This window comes from Podarcis liolepis (assembly GCF_965112155.1).
Source record: "Podarcis liolepis genome assembly, chromosome: 2".
In the NCBI taxonomy this organism is placed as follows: Eukaryota; Metazoa; Chordata; class Lepidosauria; order Squamata; family Lacertidae; genus Podarcis; species Podarcis liolepis.
Genome location: NC_139555.1, coordinates 35,847,589 through 35,864,908, shown reverse-complemented (window position 1 = coordinate 35,864,908; position 17,320 = coordinate 35,847,589). Strand labels below are relative to the sequence as shown.

General features: G+C 43.3%; 1 protein-coding gene and 1 long non-coding RNA gene across 6 annotated transcripts in view; one reads left to right on the top strand and one right to left on the bottom strand.

The window, feature by feature from the left end:
* RNF157 (ring finger protein 157) overlaps positions 1–17,320 on the top strand; it is a 73,866-nt gene that overhangs the window by 16,021 nt on the left and 40,525 nt on the right. For 3 of the 5 annotated variants that reach the window (XM_083487554.1, XM_083487558.1, XM_083487556.1), the window contains one exon: positions 11,290–11,408. In XM_083487554.1, coding sequence (XP_083343680.1) covers positions 11,290–11,408 — 119 coding nt within the window. Of the gene's footprint in view, positions 1–8,838; positions 10,329–11,083; positions 11,409–17,320 lie in introns of those variants that run through there. The other 2 variants (XM_083487557.1, XM_083487555.1) reach the window with 2 other exon arrangements.
* On the bottom strand, positions 12,343–16,999 carry LOC310699636. The gene is made up of 2 exons (XR_014522179.1): positions 16,577–16,999; positions 12,343–13,265 (listed from the first exon to the last, which is right to left on the bottom strand). It is a non-coding gene; the product is annotated as an uncharacterized lncRNA (long non-coding RNA).

The window sequence follows — 17,320 nt, the reverse complement described above, 5'->3', positions numbered from 1 at the left end:
TTCTGCCGTTACAAAGCATGCACATTTTGTTGCTTATAAAATTGATATGGAGGATCTCTCTGTATAAGCAAATAAAATTGTTTCAGAAATGTTAGTTTAAAAAATGGGTGGGTTTGCAGCAAGTTAAAAAATTTGGCTTGAAGAGTATAGGTGGTTTTTGTTGCTAACATCTCCCCCCCCCCCTTACCAAACACATACCTTAAAAGTTGCCATGTTGGAGGCTGAAATTGTTGTCAGATATCCCAATAGAGGATCCATTTCATTGGTCTGGTGCCAATCCATTGTGTGGTTTTTAAAGTCAGCTTTAAAAGTGGCCATTTTAGTCGATGGGCAGCTTAATGCAGCTATGCATGCCAGTGGAGGAAAATGAGGACTTGGAGAAGACCTGGAAACGATGTGTGACTTCTCCCACACAATTTAAAATGGTGAATGTGCCACTACCTGACAAGCAAGTAGAAGGTTAGTTAAAAGTAGTGGTGGTAGCTGCCACCATATCTGGAAGAGGTGTGTGTGTGTGTGTGTGTGTGTGTGTGTGTGTGTGTGTGTGTAGATCATTATCTGTGTATATGTATATATTGTTGCAGGTTTTGGTGTCTTCGGGTGTCTTCCCGTGTAAGAGTAAGAGTGTAACTCTTACACGGGAAGACACCCGAAGACACCAAAACCTGCATTCCTGTACCCGTGAAAATCTACGAAAGCGTATATATTGTTGGTGTCCATAGAGTGAAGGTGAATGGTGACTGTGGTATCTTTAGGATATACAGTTTAATTTACAGACATATACAACCTGAGCATAGGATGGAAGGGCTCACAGCATTCTGACATGAACACTCCCATTAGCTTTCTGGGTTTCCCCAAAGCCATAGCTTTGGATTCAGCACAGAGCAAGACTCATCCGGCCAAGTAAGGTGGGAAAAGGCCCACTCTCCTCTTCCTGGAAGCATCTCCACTTTTTGTTGCTATGGCAACATGGCTCACTCTTAAAGATGCTGATGACAGTACTTAACTGGCCAGCTAAGACCATTAGTTTACAGAGAGATTGGTTTCGCCAGTTCAGCACATTTCCTCTTTTGGGTTCTAATCCAGGCATAGGCAAAACTCCGGCCCTCCAGATATTTGGGACTATACTTCCCATCATCCCTGACCACTGGTCCTGTTAGCTAGGGATGATGGGAATTGTAGTCCCAAACATCTGAAGGGCTGGAGTTTACCTATGCTTATAATCTCATGGCTACAGAATCACATGCATGGAAGCAACCCACCAGTATTTTCCAAAGCAACCCTTCAAGCCTCAGTATGTATAGAGGTGCAAGGCAGTGTTTTTGAGTTTGGTTGAGTAGCAGTCAGTGATGGTGTGCAATTCCTTGACATTAAGAATGCATATTTTGGCTTCAGTTGTATTCTGTGGCTTGGCTTACTTCCCTGAGTGATCTGCTCACTTGTGTTTTGAGATCTTTGTTATAGACTGAGGTTAAGAGCTTCTAAAATCATAATCATAAATACCACCCCAAGGGCATTTTTTCCTAATCTGTAACATGAGTAAATGCTTTTTTTGTAATGCATGTTAAGTGTTCTATCAGCTACATATACGTGATCTGATATGTGTTCTGCAGCTTGGCTCACCTGTTTGAGTTATAGGATCTGTAAGTGATTCCAGCTTTCCCCCTATGCTTCTGACACAGTTATATTGCATTAGGTTGATCTGTGGTTTCCTGATGAGGTGTGCGGATGGCTTTGCCAGGTGGTGGGGGGCTTAGAAGTATATGAAGTGGCTGTACACCTTTGATGAATAGAGTGTTTTCTGCATATATAGCAAGTCATTAGGAAAGGTGCATCTGTTATTAATTTGGACACTTGCTATGCTTATTGCTGTGGTGATCAAGTATGCATGCAACCAGCGGAAATTTATTAGCTTTGTATGTAACAAGTGATTTTTAAGCCTTACAGTGGTGCCTCGGGTTAAGTACTTAATTCGTTCCGGAGATCCATACTTAACCTGAAACTGTTCTTAACCTGAAGCACCACTTTAGCTAATGGGGCCTCCTGCTGCTGCTGCCACGCCGCCCAAGCACAGTTTCTGTTCTTATCCTGAAGCAAAGTTCTTAACCTGAAGCACTATTTCTGGATTAGCGGAGTGTGTAACCTGAAGGGTATGTAACCTGAAGCGTATGTAACCCGAGATACCACTGTATTTATTGAACTTCTGGTTGGTCTGTATGGGAGTAATGGTAAACACATTCCAACTAGCAGGTTTGATATAGGAAGTAGTGAGAAGCATATAGGAAGCATTTTGAACCCGTTAAAGTGCAGTACACATTCTCATCCTCATCTCACAAAAATCAGAAAGATCTGTTTTAAGCGACAAGTCTTTTAAATATGCTCGTGCACCCAAAGTATGAAAGCTCTACTAAAACTTAAGGATTCTTCTTCTATTTATTTAGGGTGGAATTTAATGTAGCTCTGAGCTTCTTGTTCCATCAGCACAAGGATTTATCCTTGTGAAACAGAATGTTCTCCCCTAACCTCCTCCCAGTGCCTCCATTAAATTGGTTCTAAAAGTCCCCCCAACCACCTGGAGCAGCTTTGCAAAGGGTGGAAAGTCCCAGAGCACAAGCAGAAATCCTTGCACTGGCGGAATGTGATGGTTCATTTATTTATTCAAATATTTATAAATCTGCGCTTTCATAAGGGCATAATGCAGCAGTATGTAGCAATACAGGATTACAATAGAATCAGTAAAGGCATCAGGAAAAACACAAATAAAACATCCGTAAATACTGGTTGATTTGAAAGGAAACAAATACGTATTGCAAAGGCCTGGATAAACAATGGTAATTTTCAGAAGACATCTAGAACTGGGATCTCAGGGTCATGAGTTTAAGCTTAATGTTGGGCAAAGATATTCCTGCATTGCAAGGGGTTGGACTAGATGGCCCTTGTGGTCCCTTCCAACTCTAATTCCGAGACAAGGACGATTCCTGCTTACCCTCCAAAGTGAACCTAACACCAGGATTCCCCACCCACCAAAGCTGCAGAGAAAGTAGAGTGATGTCGAAAGGGAAAGGGTGGATATGTGCAGCTTAGGCTCTAATCACAACAGGTTGGACTGTAGAATATCTTTACTGCTTACACAGAAGTGATATTAGCCATAAACTGGAAATCGCAAGAGATACCAACAATAGAAGAATGGCAGGTGAAGATGTTGGACTTTTTGGAGCTGGCCGACCTGACTGGAAGAATCCACAACCAGAAGGAAGAGGAGATACAAGAGGATTGGAAGAAATTTAAAGAATATTTAGCTAAATATTGTAATGTAAGATAAATAGAAAATTCTGGGAATTAACAAATAGGCCTAGGGGTAGAATAAGAATATGTGGTACTAAATATTAATGATTAGAATAATAATAAAGGAGAAGAGGTTAGTTAATGAAAGGAGTTAATATTATTAGAAATATGAAATTGGAGATCTGTTATACAGGTGATATAATGAAATTCAGATAGAGGGGATTTGAGGAAGTCAGTTACCAATGTTAAGAGATTTAGGTGTTTGAAGTAATAATTTTCTTATGTGTTTAGTTTATTTTCTTTGATATTCTTTTTTCTGTGTGAAAAATCTGGAAAATCAATTTTAAAAAATTAGAAGAAGAAAAAAGAGAAATTAGAATGATGCTGAAAGGGAAAGGTTGGATATGTGCAGCTTAGGCTCTAATCACAATAGGTTGGACTGTAGAATATCTTTACTTATCACAGAAGTGATATTAAGGTGCTATGCCATGTTCTCTCCAGGCTTGTCCACCTTGATTCTAGAATGATGCAAACTTTGGTGGGTTCTGTCTTGCTAATAACTATCTGTACACCAGGGTAATGAAGAGTAGTCTCTCTGGAGAGGTCTTTGTAATTAAAGCAGCCAGTTGTGACACCTGAGATTAATTTTGGGAAGATAAAGCTACGGCTCACTATCTGTAAGGCACACAGCTGTGTGGGGTCTGACCAGTTGTTTTCTAAAAGCGTAGTTCTGCTGTTCCTGCCTGACACTTGGTTGTTGCTGTGCATTTTTGTCACTGGGAAATGACAAGCAGCTTGGTAGGCTGTCAGGGAGCATAGGTGAATTTCGTTCTTCTGGTGGTTGTGTTCACATAACAGATAGGCAGCTGAGGGGAGGCTCAAACTGGGGACTGCGTACTTCACAGCTGAGTCTCTTAGCCTCGGTTATGGGAGTGTGTGCTACACTCTCTTGCATATTCAGCATTGAAAAGCAAACTTGAACTCAGAGCCGTTTGGCCATTATGCTCCCTCCCTTTTTTTGTGGATGGGTTGCTTTGCTGCAAAATATCAAATAAGATCTCTTTAGCACCTCATAATGGATTCTTTGGAGACCAGGATCTAAAGCTACATGTGCAGGGTGAGGTAATACAGTGGTACCTCGGGTTACATATGCTTCAGGTTACATATGCTTCAGGTTACAGACTCCGCTAACCCAGAAATAGTGCTTCAGGTTAAGAACTTTGCTTCAGGATGAGAACAGAAATCGTGCTCTGGTGGTGCGGCGGCAGCAGCAGCAGCAGTGGGAGGCCCCATTAGCTAAAGTGGTGCTTCAGGTTAAGAACAGTTTCAGGTTAAGTACGGACCTCCGGAACGAATTAAGTACTTAACCCGAGGTACCACTGTATGTGTAGACAAGATGAACTGGAAGCTCACAGAGGGGCAAGAGGAGGGATTTTTGATAAGCACTGTACAGGTCTAAGGTTGTGCATGGAATTCCCAGACATACCCGGAATACTGCAGTTGGAAGCAGTGTCTGGGTGGAAATTGGCAAAAAAATGTATGGCAAAAACTCTCAACAACATTTGTGTCTGGATTTTCACTTTCTGGAATATGGCAACCTTATATGCCCACCCTGCAGCCCTTGCCAGGCTCAGCTTTCTTGTGCACAACTGAATCCTGACCTCCCATTGCATCTGGTCACCTAAATGTGTGGCTTGCTGTGATTCTGCATCTGTTTTTCGAAGATTTTAACTATGATCACTTTTAAATGAGGTCCTGCATCTCTCAGCTTCTTCCATGTTTCATTAGAAGGCTAGATTAACTCTCTGGTCAAACTGCATTCCTTTTCTCTTGCCCCTCAGTCATGTGCCAGCATTGGTTTTGGTGAGCTCCAGGGTTCTTTCAAATGTCTGTCTGTCTGCCTCTCTCCCCCCCCAACTCTTGTTTCCCTATAAATTATGTACATGGAAAAAATGGGGCCAGAAAGCAGCAGGCATCAATAATTGATTGCAGAACCTTCCTAAATGATGAGCTGCATCTTGGCGGCTGTAGAGGTGCCTGGTGTTCTTCTTGTTTGGAAACAATTGTATGGGGGGGGGGGTTGCTGACAAATATACAGTATTGATGTTTGCAAGGGGATGCTGCAGGTTTTTCAGTAGATGTTTTATAAAAGAGAGCTTTGTTTCATTTTGAACTGTTGCCTTTAAATTTTTATTTCTTTTAAAACATTCTGCACTGCCTTTCATACACCATGAAAAGGCAGTGTACACAAAAAAGGGAGTGTGTAAAACTTAAAATTCAGAATGAAATGGCAGCTACTAGGTCAATGGCAAATAAGTTCAAGCCTCCTAAGTGGAGATTTTATTTTTATCTGCTCGGTATCTCTGTTAGTTTTGAAATTGTTGTTATACGTGCAGTTGTTTTAACTGGACCCATTTCAGTCTGGATTCAGGCTTGGCATAGAATTGGCCTTGATTTCCCTAACAAATGACCTCCTTCAAGGGAGAGGTGGCAGAGTGCAACCCTACTGCTGCTGGATCTCTTAGCGACTAGGGGGCTGCACGTCTAGGTTTTGGCAATTTAACCGTGACACTCTTCTTATCCCAATTCTACTTAACATCTATATGAATCTGTTTGGAGCAAACCAATAGCAGGTTTAAGGTACAGTGTCAGTATCCTGATGACACTACACTAGGCTTTGCTTTGCTATCAGATCTGAGTCAGGAGAGACACTGCATAGATTGAACCAGTGCCTGGATGCAGTTGTCGAGTGGATGATGGTCAACAGATTTGAAGCAGAGTCCTGCTAAGATAGGGACAGTGTTCACACTTCCATTTACTGTGCAATCACTGGGTTTCCAGGGTAGAGTTTTAAAGACATTTACACCCGGCAACGTCATCCAAATTGCATTTATATTCTGTACTTGGTTGTGAGATACTACTGCTTGATGCTGCTGTTTCTTACCACAAGACCATTCCTAATTTGTCTCTAGCCAAGGTGTAAATGTATTTGCATGGGGTAAACACATTCCCACCCCATCAGTGGCCCCCCACAAAGAATCTGTCACTAATGAAGCCTTGTTGATGTGAACAGATAGAAGAAAAGCGCTGTGAAATGGATTGATTGTTTGTTTAAAAATGTTTATATAGCCTTTCTGTAGCAGGTAATACCTCGGGCAGCTTACATACACACAAAAAGGATAAAACACACAGTGGTACCTCGGGTTACATACGCTTCAGGTTACAGACTCCTCTAACTCAGAAATAGTACCTCGGGTTAAGAACTTTGCTTCAGGATGAGGACAGAAATCGTGCTCCGGCGGCGCGGCGGCAGCAGGAGGCCCCATTAGCTAAAGTGGTGCTTCAGGTTAAGAACAGTTTCAGGTTAAGAATGGACCTCTGGAATGAATTAAGTACTTAACCCGAGGTACCACTGTATTGTAAATGTTGAGGTTCTGTCTGGAAAATAGAAGTAGATGAAGATAAATCATACTAGCTAGAGCATTCATCAGACTAGTTCAATATGTGCAAAGCCATGTACAAAATATTATGAGAACTGAAAAGAAAGTTTGGTTTTCTAGAGTCTCTGACCTGGTTTAAGATCCATCTTTGTGATATTGACTCATTGTGCAGGCTTGTTACCCAAGCTGAAGTTTCTTTATATAAGCCATAGTAACCCACCAAAAAGAGTCATTGCGAGGCCAAACATAATCATCTATAAAGTCACCTTGAAAGTTTTACGGGTGAAAGGGTGGGCTATCAATATTTTTAAAATAAAATAATGTCCCTCACCAGATTAAAATGTGCTACGGAAGCAATCACTAGAGTAATTGTCGTTACACATTTCTGTAACCTATGGAGTGATGATTCAGCTGACTTTTGTATACCTTCCACCAATCTTCACCTCAAGGTGAGGACAGCAGAGGAGTGAAGAGAGCACGTTTTGAATTAACTGTTGCAGCGTGCGGCTTTTAATAACGGCCCTCAACCCATCCAACTGGAAAATAGCTTGTGAAATAGAAATGTTTATATACTCCTTAAAGATGAGTGTGTAGTTCTTACTTCTATGGCCTGTTCTATAAAAGCATTACTATGGCAGTAGCGGTGATGTGGCTTTGCTCGTTTGGATCAGAGGACGGGCAAAACTTGAATAATTTGCAGTTTCAGGAGAGTAGCCATGTAAAAGTTTGTAATGGCAAGGTATGCTCTGTGTAATACCTTCAAGGTTAACCAAGCTGTTGTGGAAAGGACAACAAATGAAACCCCTCTGCCGGGGAAAGCTCTTATCCTCGTTTTCTTTAAAAGCAAAGGCCTATCTATTACCACTAGCATGGTAATACTAGATTGTTAAAAGTGCATTTGACCTTTTTGCTAAATCCCGTAGTTGGGATAAAAGTGCATTAGAGGGGGCATGGGTAGTGTATGTACATACATTGCAAGCCTGCTGTGAGTGGCTCTATTCTAAGATGTTCAAACAAACAGTCAATAAAAGATATGTGAAGGAAGCTGTATGTGAGCTGTAAAGAGAGAAGTTTGTTACTCTTTTGTTTAAATTCCAGACAGAGTTTTCCAAGTGTTGCCATATTCTATTATTTTTATGTGACAGGGTAGTCTCAAATTCCACCGCCGTGGAAGTCGATCACAATCTGAGGAGGCTTTCAGAGCAATTGCAAGATTTCCATTTTTGCTCAAATGTTCTTTTTTTTGGTGGTACCTCAAACTGTTTTTTTTTAAAAAACATGCACTGGGTGATACATAGAGTTTGTCATATTCCTAAGTCCATTGATTTCAGTGGGTGTGCTCGTGACTGTGACTAACTTTGGATGTGATCCATAAAGCTACTTTTTCAATATGGAACATAGTGCCTCAGTGCAGATGACCTCAAGGCTTTTTTTAACACGGGCTGGAAAATTTTCCATGGCTATATTTCTCTGCAGAAAACTTCAAACTTCTAGAAATGAATCATTGATGCATTTACTAACTTGTTTGTATACCCTGCCCTCTATCACGTTGCGGGGTTCACAATTTGTGCAGGCGACACGACATCAGCAAAACCAAGAACGAGTAAAATGTTCTATAAAATATTCATCTTAAAGCTGTAACATTAGGCTGCAAGATTAACAGTTCATACATGCTTGAGGAACCAAGTACTAACGTGGTACAGGGTACCAGAACAGAGCCGAAGTTGGAGTGGTCATACCACAGACAGGGTGCCACAACAGAGAAGGCCCTTCCTCTTCCATTGCTACATAATCTGAGGTGTACCTAGGCTCCCTTGCGCCCTTGGCAAGGAGCTATATTGGTGCCCCACAATCCCTTGCACCCTTGACAAGGAGATACTGGCTGCCCAGAGGAGCAGCCCGGGATGTGTGCACATGGGTGGGCTGGTTCCTAGCCAGTCTGAGTCAGTGGATAGGAGTGATTTTGCATCCCCCATCCTGGGTATGCACCATTTGCAGGAGCCAACCTGACCAACCCCTAGGTATGCCCCTGCAAGTAATGTTCCGAACTTAAAAATGGAAAGCGTAATGCTGGTGGTCAACAAAAGAGGTAAAAGCCTGTCTCAAGGCAAATCTTTAAAAATGTAGTATAAACACCAACAGTTGGGAAACACTTGCCTGTGAGTGCTCCAATTGGAGAACAGCCTTTACCAAAGGTGTAACGGGCTTTGAAGACACTCGAACTCAGGACGCAAGGGAGAAATGTGCTAAGAGGAAGGCACGCTTGGCAAATCCACACCGTGATCAACTCCTACCTGGAAAGCAATGTCCCCACTGTGGAAGGACGTGTGGATCCAGAATTGGCCTCCACAGTCACTTATGGACTCATTGTTAAAACCGTGTGTATGGAAGACAATCTATGAGTGATCACCAAAGAAGAAGAAGCACGTAATGTACGACTCTCAAAGGTGAGATGCAGAGAAGGGCCTCTCCAGAAGAATTTAATGCTTAGGCAAGACAACAGAGGGAGAGGTACCTCCTTCAAACGTCTCTGTCTGAGGCTGTCTAGGGCTTTTAAAAGTTATTGCAGACATCTTGGAATTTGGACGGGAAATATATTGGCAGTCGGTGCGGTTCCTTTCGCAACCAGAGTCACGTAGCTCAAGCTAGCTGCTCCACTTGGCAAACTAGGAGCTGGTACTAGCTTCAGCATCTAAGTCATCTTGAAATGGCAGGCACTCAGAGTGCATTATAGCAATCCAGGTTTATCAGAGCATGGGTTACCATGGCAAGCCTACTTGTATACAGGAATGGCTGTAGCTGGTGAACCTACTGTCCAAAGACCAGCTGGGACTTCCAGGTATCTAAGAGTACTCCCATACATATTTGCTCCTTGGGTGGCTGGGGGAGTGTATCTCTGGTAGAGATGTCAAATAAATTCAGCACAGGTCTGTCCGTTTTGAATCCTATAAGAGAGAATAAAACTGATCACAGAGGTTTCCCTTTTGAATATGTAAAGCTAACCTGAACAACGCTGCTAAACCCTACTGCGGGGAAATGTATGTGTTACTCTGGCAACAGACCTTGTGTTGTCCCTGCAAGTGTTGCAGTCTCCTTAAGTGATAGCCTTTGGACTGTTTCTCAGCATCATTATTATTCATGGTTTAGAATTGTGGGAGAGACTTAAGTGCACACCTGTGAAAAATGCTGTACTGAGATGGCAGAGTTAAGCAATACTGTAAAAATATGGTGTGGAATAGATAATTGCGCGTGTGCCAACCAATGACTTATAAAATGTAGTTATTAACAAATAATGTAAATTTAAGCCTAGTGGCTAAGTGGCTGAGCTACAAATCAGGAAGTCGACTTATTTATGTGAAGTTCAATACACACAACAATTAAAAGCACTATAAAAGTGCCAGCTACCCCATTTTTCCTTTCCTTTTTCAGTTTGCAAATTTGGAAACTCTGCCAGGAAAAGTGGGTGTTGGAAGAGAAACATCATACGGCTTGGAGGCAGGCATACTGTACATTTGTAGGGGTAGCAGGTTGTAAGGAGGGACGGGGAAATAAAATGTTTGCTACTGACTCACCTCTTCTGGTTTCGGAGTTTTGAATGAAACTGTCAGGGGTTCAGGAGCAGAGGCGAGGGCAAGGGAGGAAACAGAGAGCGAGGGGGAGGAGGCAGAAGAAAAGATGAGTGATGACGACGACCCGAGATCTCCGAGTCTTTCCAGTGAATCAGAAGATTCACAGAAAGGAGCACCAGTGGCCAGGGCAAGGGGGGAGACTAGGGGGACACCCCAGGAAGATAGAGCCAGAGGGGACTCAGAGGGGAGCAGTTGGAAATCGGGACCAGCGTCACCGCCAGAGAGCAGGGAAGAGGAAGGGCGCCAGGGATCAAGCGCTGGCAGCTCACAACAGGAGGGAGGGCACGAGTCAGGAGTGGCCACACCTCCATCGGGGAGCGAAGAGACGGTTAGACGGAAGGTGGAAGGTTGGGCGCGCGCGCCAAGTTCAAATGCACAGGAAGGTGGTGCAATAGGCAGCCCGGAAAGGGAGCCAGGTCCTAAAGCCCGGCGCAAGGAGACAGGAGGGTCCGGGGGGTCAGCGTCAGAAGAATCCCGGAAGGAAGAGACCCCGGGGGGCAGAGGGACCCAGAGAAGAACAGTCAGGCGGAAAAGGTGGAGCAGGGCTAGGATATTAAGTTGGTGTACAAGGGGCGGAGATTCAGACGGAGCTTCGCCGATCTAAGCATAAGACGTAGAGTTGCACGCAGCAGCTTGAGAATGGAAACTGTAACTCAATAAAGACTTTTATTTAATGATCGCTGGCTAGCGTGATCCTCTGTGAGCTAGGATCTGGAAGCACTCTGACAGAAACCAATAAATATCTCCACAACTATGAGGGCTAGGAGCTTACTGATATTTTAAAATTGAAGCATTCATTTCCACGAGTTATTCCACGATGCATTGTACTGATTGTGTCCATGTTGATAATTAGAATCTCTGTGGTCGTTCCCTTCCTTCATAGTATATTGAACTCCTAATTCTTACCAGCCTCTTTGTTTCCCTCTCTTTTTCAGGAAGCTACTTTGCCAGTCACTTCATCATGGGAGGTGAGAAGTTTGATTCTACACATCCTGAGGGCTACCTTTTTGGAGAAAACAGTGATCTCAACTTCCTTGGGAACAGGCCTGTAGCGGTAAGGAGGGGGGGGGGAGGGAAATCCCATTTTAATAAAGTTGGATTTGTAGCTGTGGGGGGTATGAGTGGACATGGAACAAATATTCCTTTTTAGGAGTTTTTGTTTCATTTTGCATGCATCCTCACTCTACCTACCTCGCAGGGTTGCTGTACGTATAAAATGGGAGGACTATGTATACCACTTTGAACTCTTCGGAGGAAAGGTGGGATATAAATATAATAATAAGTAATGTGTTATGTGCACTTAGTCTGATGGGAAGGCATTTTTATGTTAGATCTGTTTCAGAATCCAATTCAAGATCCCTAAAAACACAGTAGAGTTCTTAACATGCCTAGATAGCTCTTAAATCTAGCTGTGAATGTTCATTGGTTCTGAAGTGCTGTCCATTTGGCAACCCAGATGCAAATTGGTGACTACTCAGAAATGCATGGTTGGCAATGATTCACATAATCAAGCGCTTCTCTGAGGGTACCAGGAGGCAGTATTGGGTGCTTTATCTAGAAGGCTGTCTGAAACATCCCTCAGCCACATGTTATCCTTTGTACAATATTCCCCTGAGTCTCAGTTCAAAAGCAAATGTGGAATATCTAGTTAGCATGAACTGTGTAGGAGGGATGGTATGGCTGCAGGAAATGTTAATGCATTTTGTATCTTTTGAATTGTAATGTTTTTGTGGCGAATCTGCCTGAGATCTATAGATGAAGGGCAGTTACACATTTAGTAAAGAATAAGAACAAGATTGCTTGTTGATGTGCGAGGGTTTGAGAGGATGTGTTTTTTCCCTATGATAAGGAGACGTGTGTCCTTCTTAGCACTGTAGAGTGCCCTTCCTTAAACAAACAACTCTTAAACAGAGAGCAAGTCCATGTTAGAATTTGCAGGAATCCAGTGTGTGCAATACTGAATAAACATTGCAAATAATAATAAAAAGTGTATAGACTTTGTGTGTTTATATATGGCACGAAGTGCTTTTACAGATAATTGAGGAGCAAGTGCCATTATTTGGTTTAATTATCATTGTGATTCGTGTGTCTATGAACGGTGTGTCTGAGGAGTGTACAAGCGTCTCTCGTGGATTAGAGTTGCTGGATGATCCGCCTATATCTCGTCACCTAAGGGTGTTCTTTACACACTTGAGGTTCCAGGCAGTTCAACATTTCGTATATGCTCCTTTGTCTTAAGTAGTTAATTCTTAGCTTCCCTTCCACTATTTACAAGAGAAGCCTGACATTTTGATGCAGAGTATTCTGGACAAGCTTTTGCTCTTTTTCCACCCCCACCCTTCATGCCTCCGCTTGGGTCTGTGTGTCTTGATGTGTTTGTTCTAAAGAGCAGCCACAAAGTGTCCCTGATCCTATTTCTCAGGCTGAAGCAGCCTTGCTTTATTGCCTGCTAGCTCAGCAAAGCGTTAAATGTCAGACCGTGTTTCAGACCTCCAGGATGTGCAAGACATTAATTATGGACAGAGGGTCTTCTATCCTTCTTCCCTGTCACATTCAGAACATTGTCCTTTGTGTGAAACGATAAGATGGGGAGGTGCATTTCTACAGCGTCCAGAAGTGGTGTTCTATGAGATGGATGGACGAAGCAGGACAGCTTTTCAGTTTAACAGAACTTTCTGCTGTGCTCACACCCTGACTTGCCTGTAGGGTTGCTCATGTGTAGGGAGAGGGCTGTGGTTCTAGGCATGTCCATGATGTTGCACCGCCTTGTCTCTGCACTCGCACAAAGGGCTCTCATGTCAGGCCTCCATCCTTTGACACACATAGCTGAGGAGATGCTTCAGAGACAGGGACACAACATTGAGGCAGGGCTAGAAGTGTGCCCTTGCTCCTGTTGTTGCATATGAATGCCCTGTAATGAATAAATCCATGAGTAGGGCTTTTACCTAGGAGTGGCAGGGCGCTAGAGTAAGGGTGGCACAGCTGCAGTGGAACACTTTTATTGCTCAGTTCTTTCTTGTTCAGGTTTTGGAGAACAAAGATTCGTTAGCTGGAATTTCCAAAATAGTGCACCTATCCTAGGGGAGTAAAGGGCATCTTGCAGGAGGGTATCCAAAGACTAGCAGGGTGATTTAAATCCCTGTTCTTTATTAGTACTCTGCTTACAGTGTGAGAGGTGGGGTCATCCACTTTAAGTGTGGCTGCTACTGGAAACCCAGCCAGATTGCCTGAGGTATAAATAATAAAATTATTATTATTATTATTATTATTTATTATTATTATTAGCTGTGCTTAATGTTTGTTTAGAACTACTCATGTGTTCAAAGACCTTCACATGGCACCATCTAATTGTAATACTATAACAGCCCTGTAAGGTAAGTTGGTGTTATTGTGCTCCATCTTGCATCTGGGGTACTGAGGCTGGGAAAGAGTGGCCTTCCTAAGATCACCTTGTGAGTTTATGTCAGAGATACGCGGGTGACGCTGTGGGTTAAACCACAGAGCCTAGGACTTGCCGATCAGAAGGTTGGCGGCTCGAATCCCCGCGACGGGGTGAGCTCCCGTTGCTCAGTCCCAGCACCTGCCAACCTAGCAGTTCGAAAGCATGTCAGAGTGCAAGTAGATAAATAGGTACCACTCCGGCAGGAAGGTAAACGACATTTCCATGCACTGCTCTGGTTTGCCAGAAGCGGCTTAGTCATGCTGGCCACATGACCCGGAAGCTGTACGCCGGCTCCCTCGGCCAATAAAGCGAGATGAGCGCCGCAGCCCCAGAGTCGGCCCCGACTGGATCTAATGGTCAGGGGTCCCTTTACCTTTAAGATTTGAACCATGGGACTTTTTGCTTCCTCGTGGGTGAATTTGACAGGTGGTTGAGACCATTTACCAGTCAATCACTTGATGTCACAGGGACATCAGATGGGGTCAGTGAAACCCCTATGATCATTGAGACTTCAGAGTAGAAGCAGAGAGCCCTGCATTGCTCTTTGAAGTGCTGCCTATTGCCAGCTATTCAAGCTGCCATGCAGGGCTCTTTGTAAGCTCCTTCAAGGACTGACTGACTGGCTGGCTACAGACTTCCTCACGAGGCATAGCTCACTAGAGCATGAGACTCTTAATCACAGGGCCATGGGTTTGAGCCCCACACAGGGTGAATGATTCCTGCATTGCAGGGAGTTGGACTAGCTGATCCTCATAGATTACAATTCTGTAATCTATAGTCTTAGACATCAAGTGTGGGGCAGGTGGGCGTGGTGTGGGGAAAACAGCTTTGCAGGCCAAAACTGGAACCCATACTAGGGCAAATTAGGTCTGTGAGGTGGAGGTTGCCTGTCCCTGCACTAGACCTTCGCACAAGACACCAGCAGGAGACACTTCTCTGTTGGTGCAAATACAAAGAGGGTTCAAAGGTAGTAGTGTTGAGCCAGTAAACTCCAGGTCATCCTTTGGGGAATATCTGAATCTTTAAATTGAGAAAGTAGCTGAAAACAAGGAACAAGCAGCCCAATTTGTCCTTGTTTTTCAGCAGCACTATAACCTTGTCTGAGGCATTTTCCCTGGGCCAATTTGGTCACGTGCATTAGTAAACATCCTGGAGGATTTCTCTCCAAGATACAGCTTCCTCTCTACGCCTCTCACAATGTCCCTATGTTTGTTTGTTTGCCTTTTGGTTATAGAGCTTTTGCATGTAAATGTGACGCTTTGCCACTTTCAGCTTCTTCAAAACAGGCAACCTGTTTCTTACAATGTACATTAAATAATAACTGAAAGAAGATGAAGGCAAGCTATTGATTTGCTACTAGCTTTGATACACCTGCCCCCACTCTCTTTTGCCCTACCCAGTTAACCATCTAGCCACATGATCTACAAATATTCCTGGCCTAAAGCTGCTTCCAAAAAAGCCTTATGTTGAGTCCTGCCCAGCTATGGGGATATTCACTAGGTTCACTGTAATTTATTACTTGCCCTAAGTGCCCACCCCAGTCCCAATAGTGCTATACAGGGAGAGGACAGTTCTTTCCCCCCTCTGTTGGAGATCCAGGTTTACAGTGCTTGTGCCCATGACATTTCCTGCGTCTATGCATTGTTTATGCACATAACCTGTTCTGTATTGTGTAATATCTTATTATCTGGAATTCAAAATTCTGCCATGTATTCTCAGCCCCAATCACATCAACCTTGAACCTGGAAGCCTCAGCAGTGGAACTTAGTTTTGATTTGTGATGCAGTTATATTTCACTTCTCATTTTGTTTAAAATAATGCTCAATGTAGTTTCACAGCAGAAAGACTAGTAGCATAGCTAAAAGTAGCAGCACGTTAAAAAAACTTGTGTTACTACCTGCAGCTTTACCAAAGAACTAAAAAGCTGAAGAAAGGAAATCTTCATCCAATTGTACTTCCCACCCACCCAGTAACTACTGAGAGCAGCTTCTCTGCAGGGTCCCTCTAATAGAGTGCAACGTCTATTTAAAACAAAATTGCTGTTCTGAGACATTCCTGAACTTTCAGGGCCGGGAAACGGAAAATTGAGCTGGTGTCTCTGTTTTAGGACACATATTGGAGCAAGTGAGCATTAAGAAATGGAGCTGGCAAATAATATCATAGCATTCTTTGTTCCCTTAACTTCCTGACCATGCTGTGTGCTGTTTATTCGTGCTTTCTTCCTCCCCTCCCCCTGTTCCCTTTTCGTTATGCTTGACCCATTGATTGTTCTGATCCAGTGGAATACAGAGGGCTTCTTTCTGTGGCAGGGAAAGGGGCATCAGAAGCTACACATGCGCCGCTTCTCAGTCAAGACAGAGAGCGACACTTTTTCTGCAGAGATGCCTATTCCCTCTGTCCTCTGTCAGGCACCACTTCCTTGTTTTGTATTCTAAATGGCCCCCATTTACTCAGTAATGGGGCATTTCCTCCTAGCAAAGCATTTGGCCTAGAATCCTAGATAATGTTTTCGCTTGCCTGTGAAGAAGCCCGCTCTTGCTGAGCATCGCTTGCTGAGCACATTGTAGTGATTAGTCTCGTCACAGCCCAGGGCTGGATTCGAAATGATTTTCTCTGGCTTGGAAGGGCCAACATAAACTGTGTTAAAGTTACAAGTGCATACTGTCTGTCCGCTTTTTTAATCCACTCATGGAAATCTTTCGTGGTGTGAGTGGATTGGTATCGATTTCTGCCTACCAGTCCCACAAATTGTTTATTTATTAAAATGTTTAAATAGATACCATCTGTTATGTGGGCATCCCAAGGAATAACTCAGTTGGAAAAACAGGAAACTCTTCATCTCAAGGCTGTGGGTTCAAGTCCAATGTTGGGTGAAGATTCCTGCATTGAAGAGGGTTGGACTAGATGATTGGGCAGCTAATTAAAAGGCATGCCTGCACCATTTTGTGTTCCTATCTCCTCTTCTGCTCTTTTGGATGTGGCAATCATGATCCCATGTCCATATTGCAGCCATTTTGTGTTATGCCATACGCCCACAGCAGCCATTTTGTGACTGGCACCCACAGGCTCTCTCAAAATTCCAAATGTGCCCATTGGCCCGAAAAGGTTTGCAACACCTATTATAGGACACCAACGATTTTATAAAAGGTAGAGTTGAATTAAACAGGCTAGATATCAGCCACACCAGCCACCAAACCCCATTAATCAGGGTAGATGGATTAATTGGCATTTGTTAAATTGCCAAGAAAAGTAGAATGATTTGAAATCAGCTGTTCTACTTAGGAATTCATTCCAAAGCACTAACTGCTTGCTACAATCGTTAGCACATGACGTCTGTCAATATTATCCTGAGTGTATTAACATTTCTAAATATATTTTAGAAGCCTGTTTTTATGCACTCTTGTGGTTCATGTAAACATGAGAGAATGCAATAATAATTGAACATTCAGTCAGTTAGAGATGTAATCATAGAACTGCAGAGTTGGAAGGGACCGTGAGAGCCATCTAGTCCAATCCCCTGCATT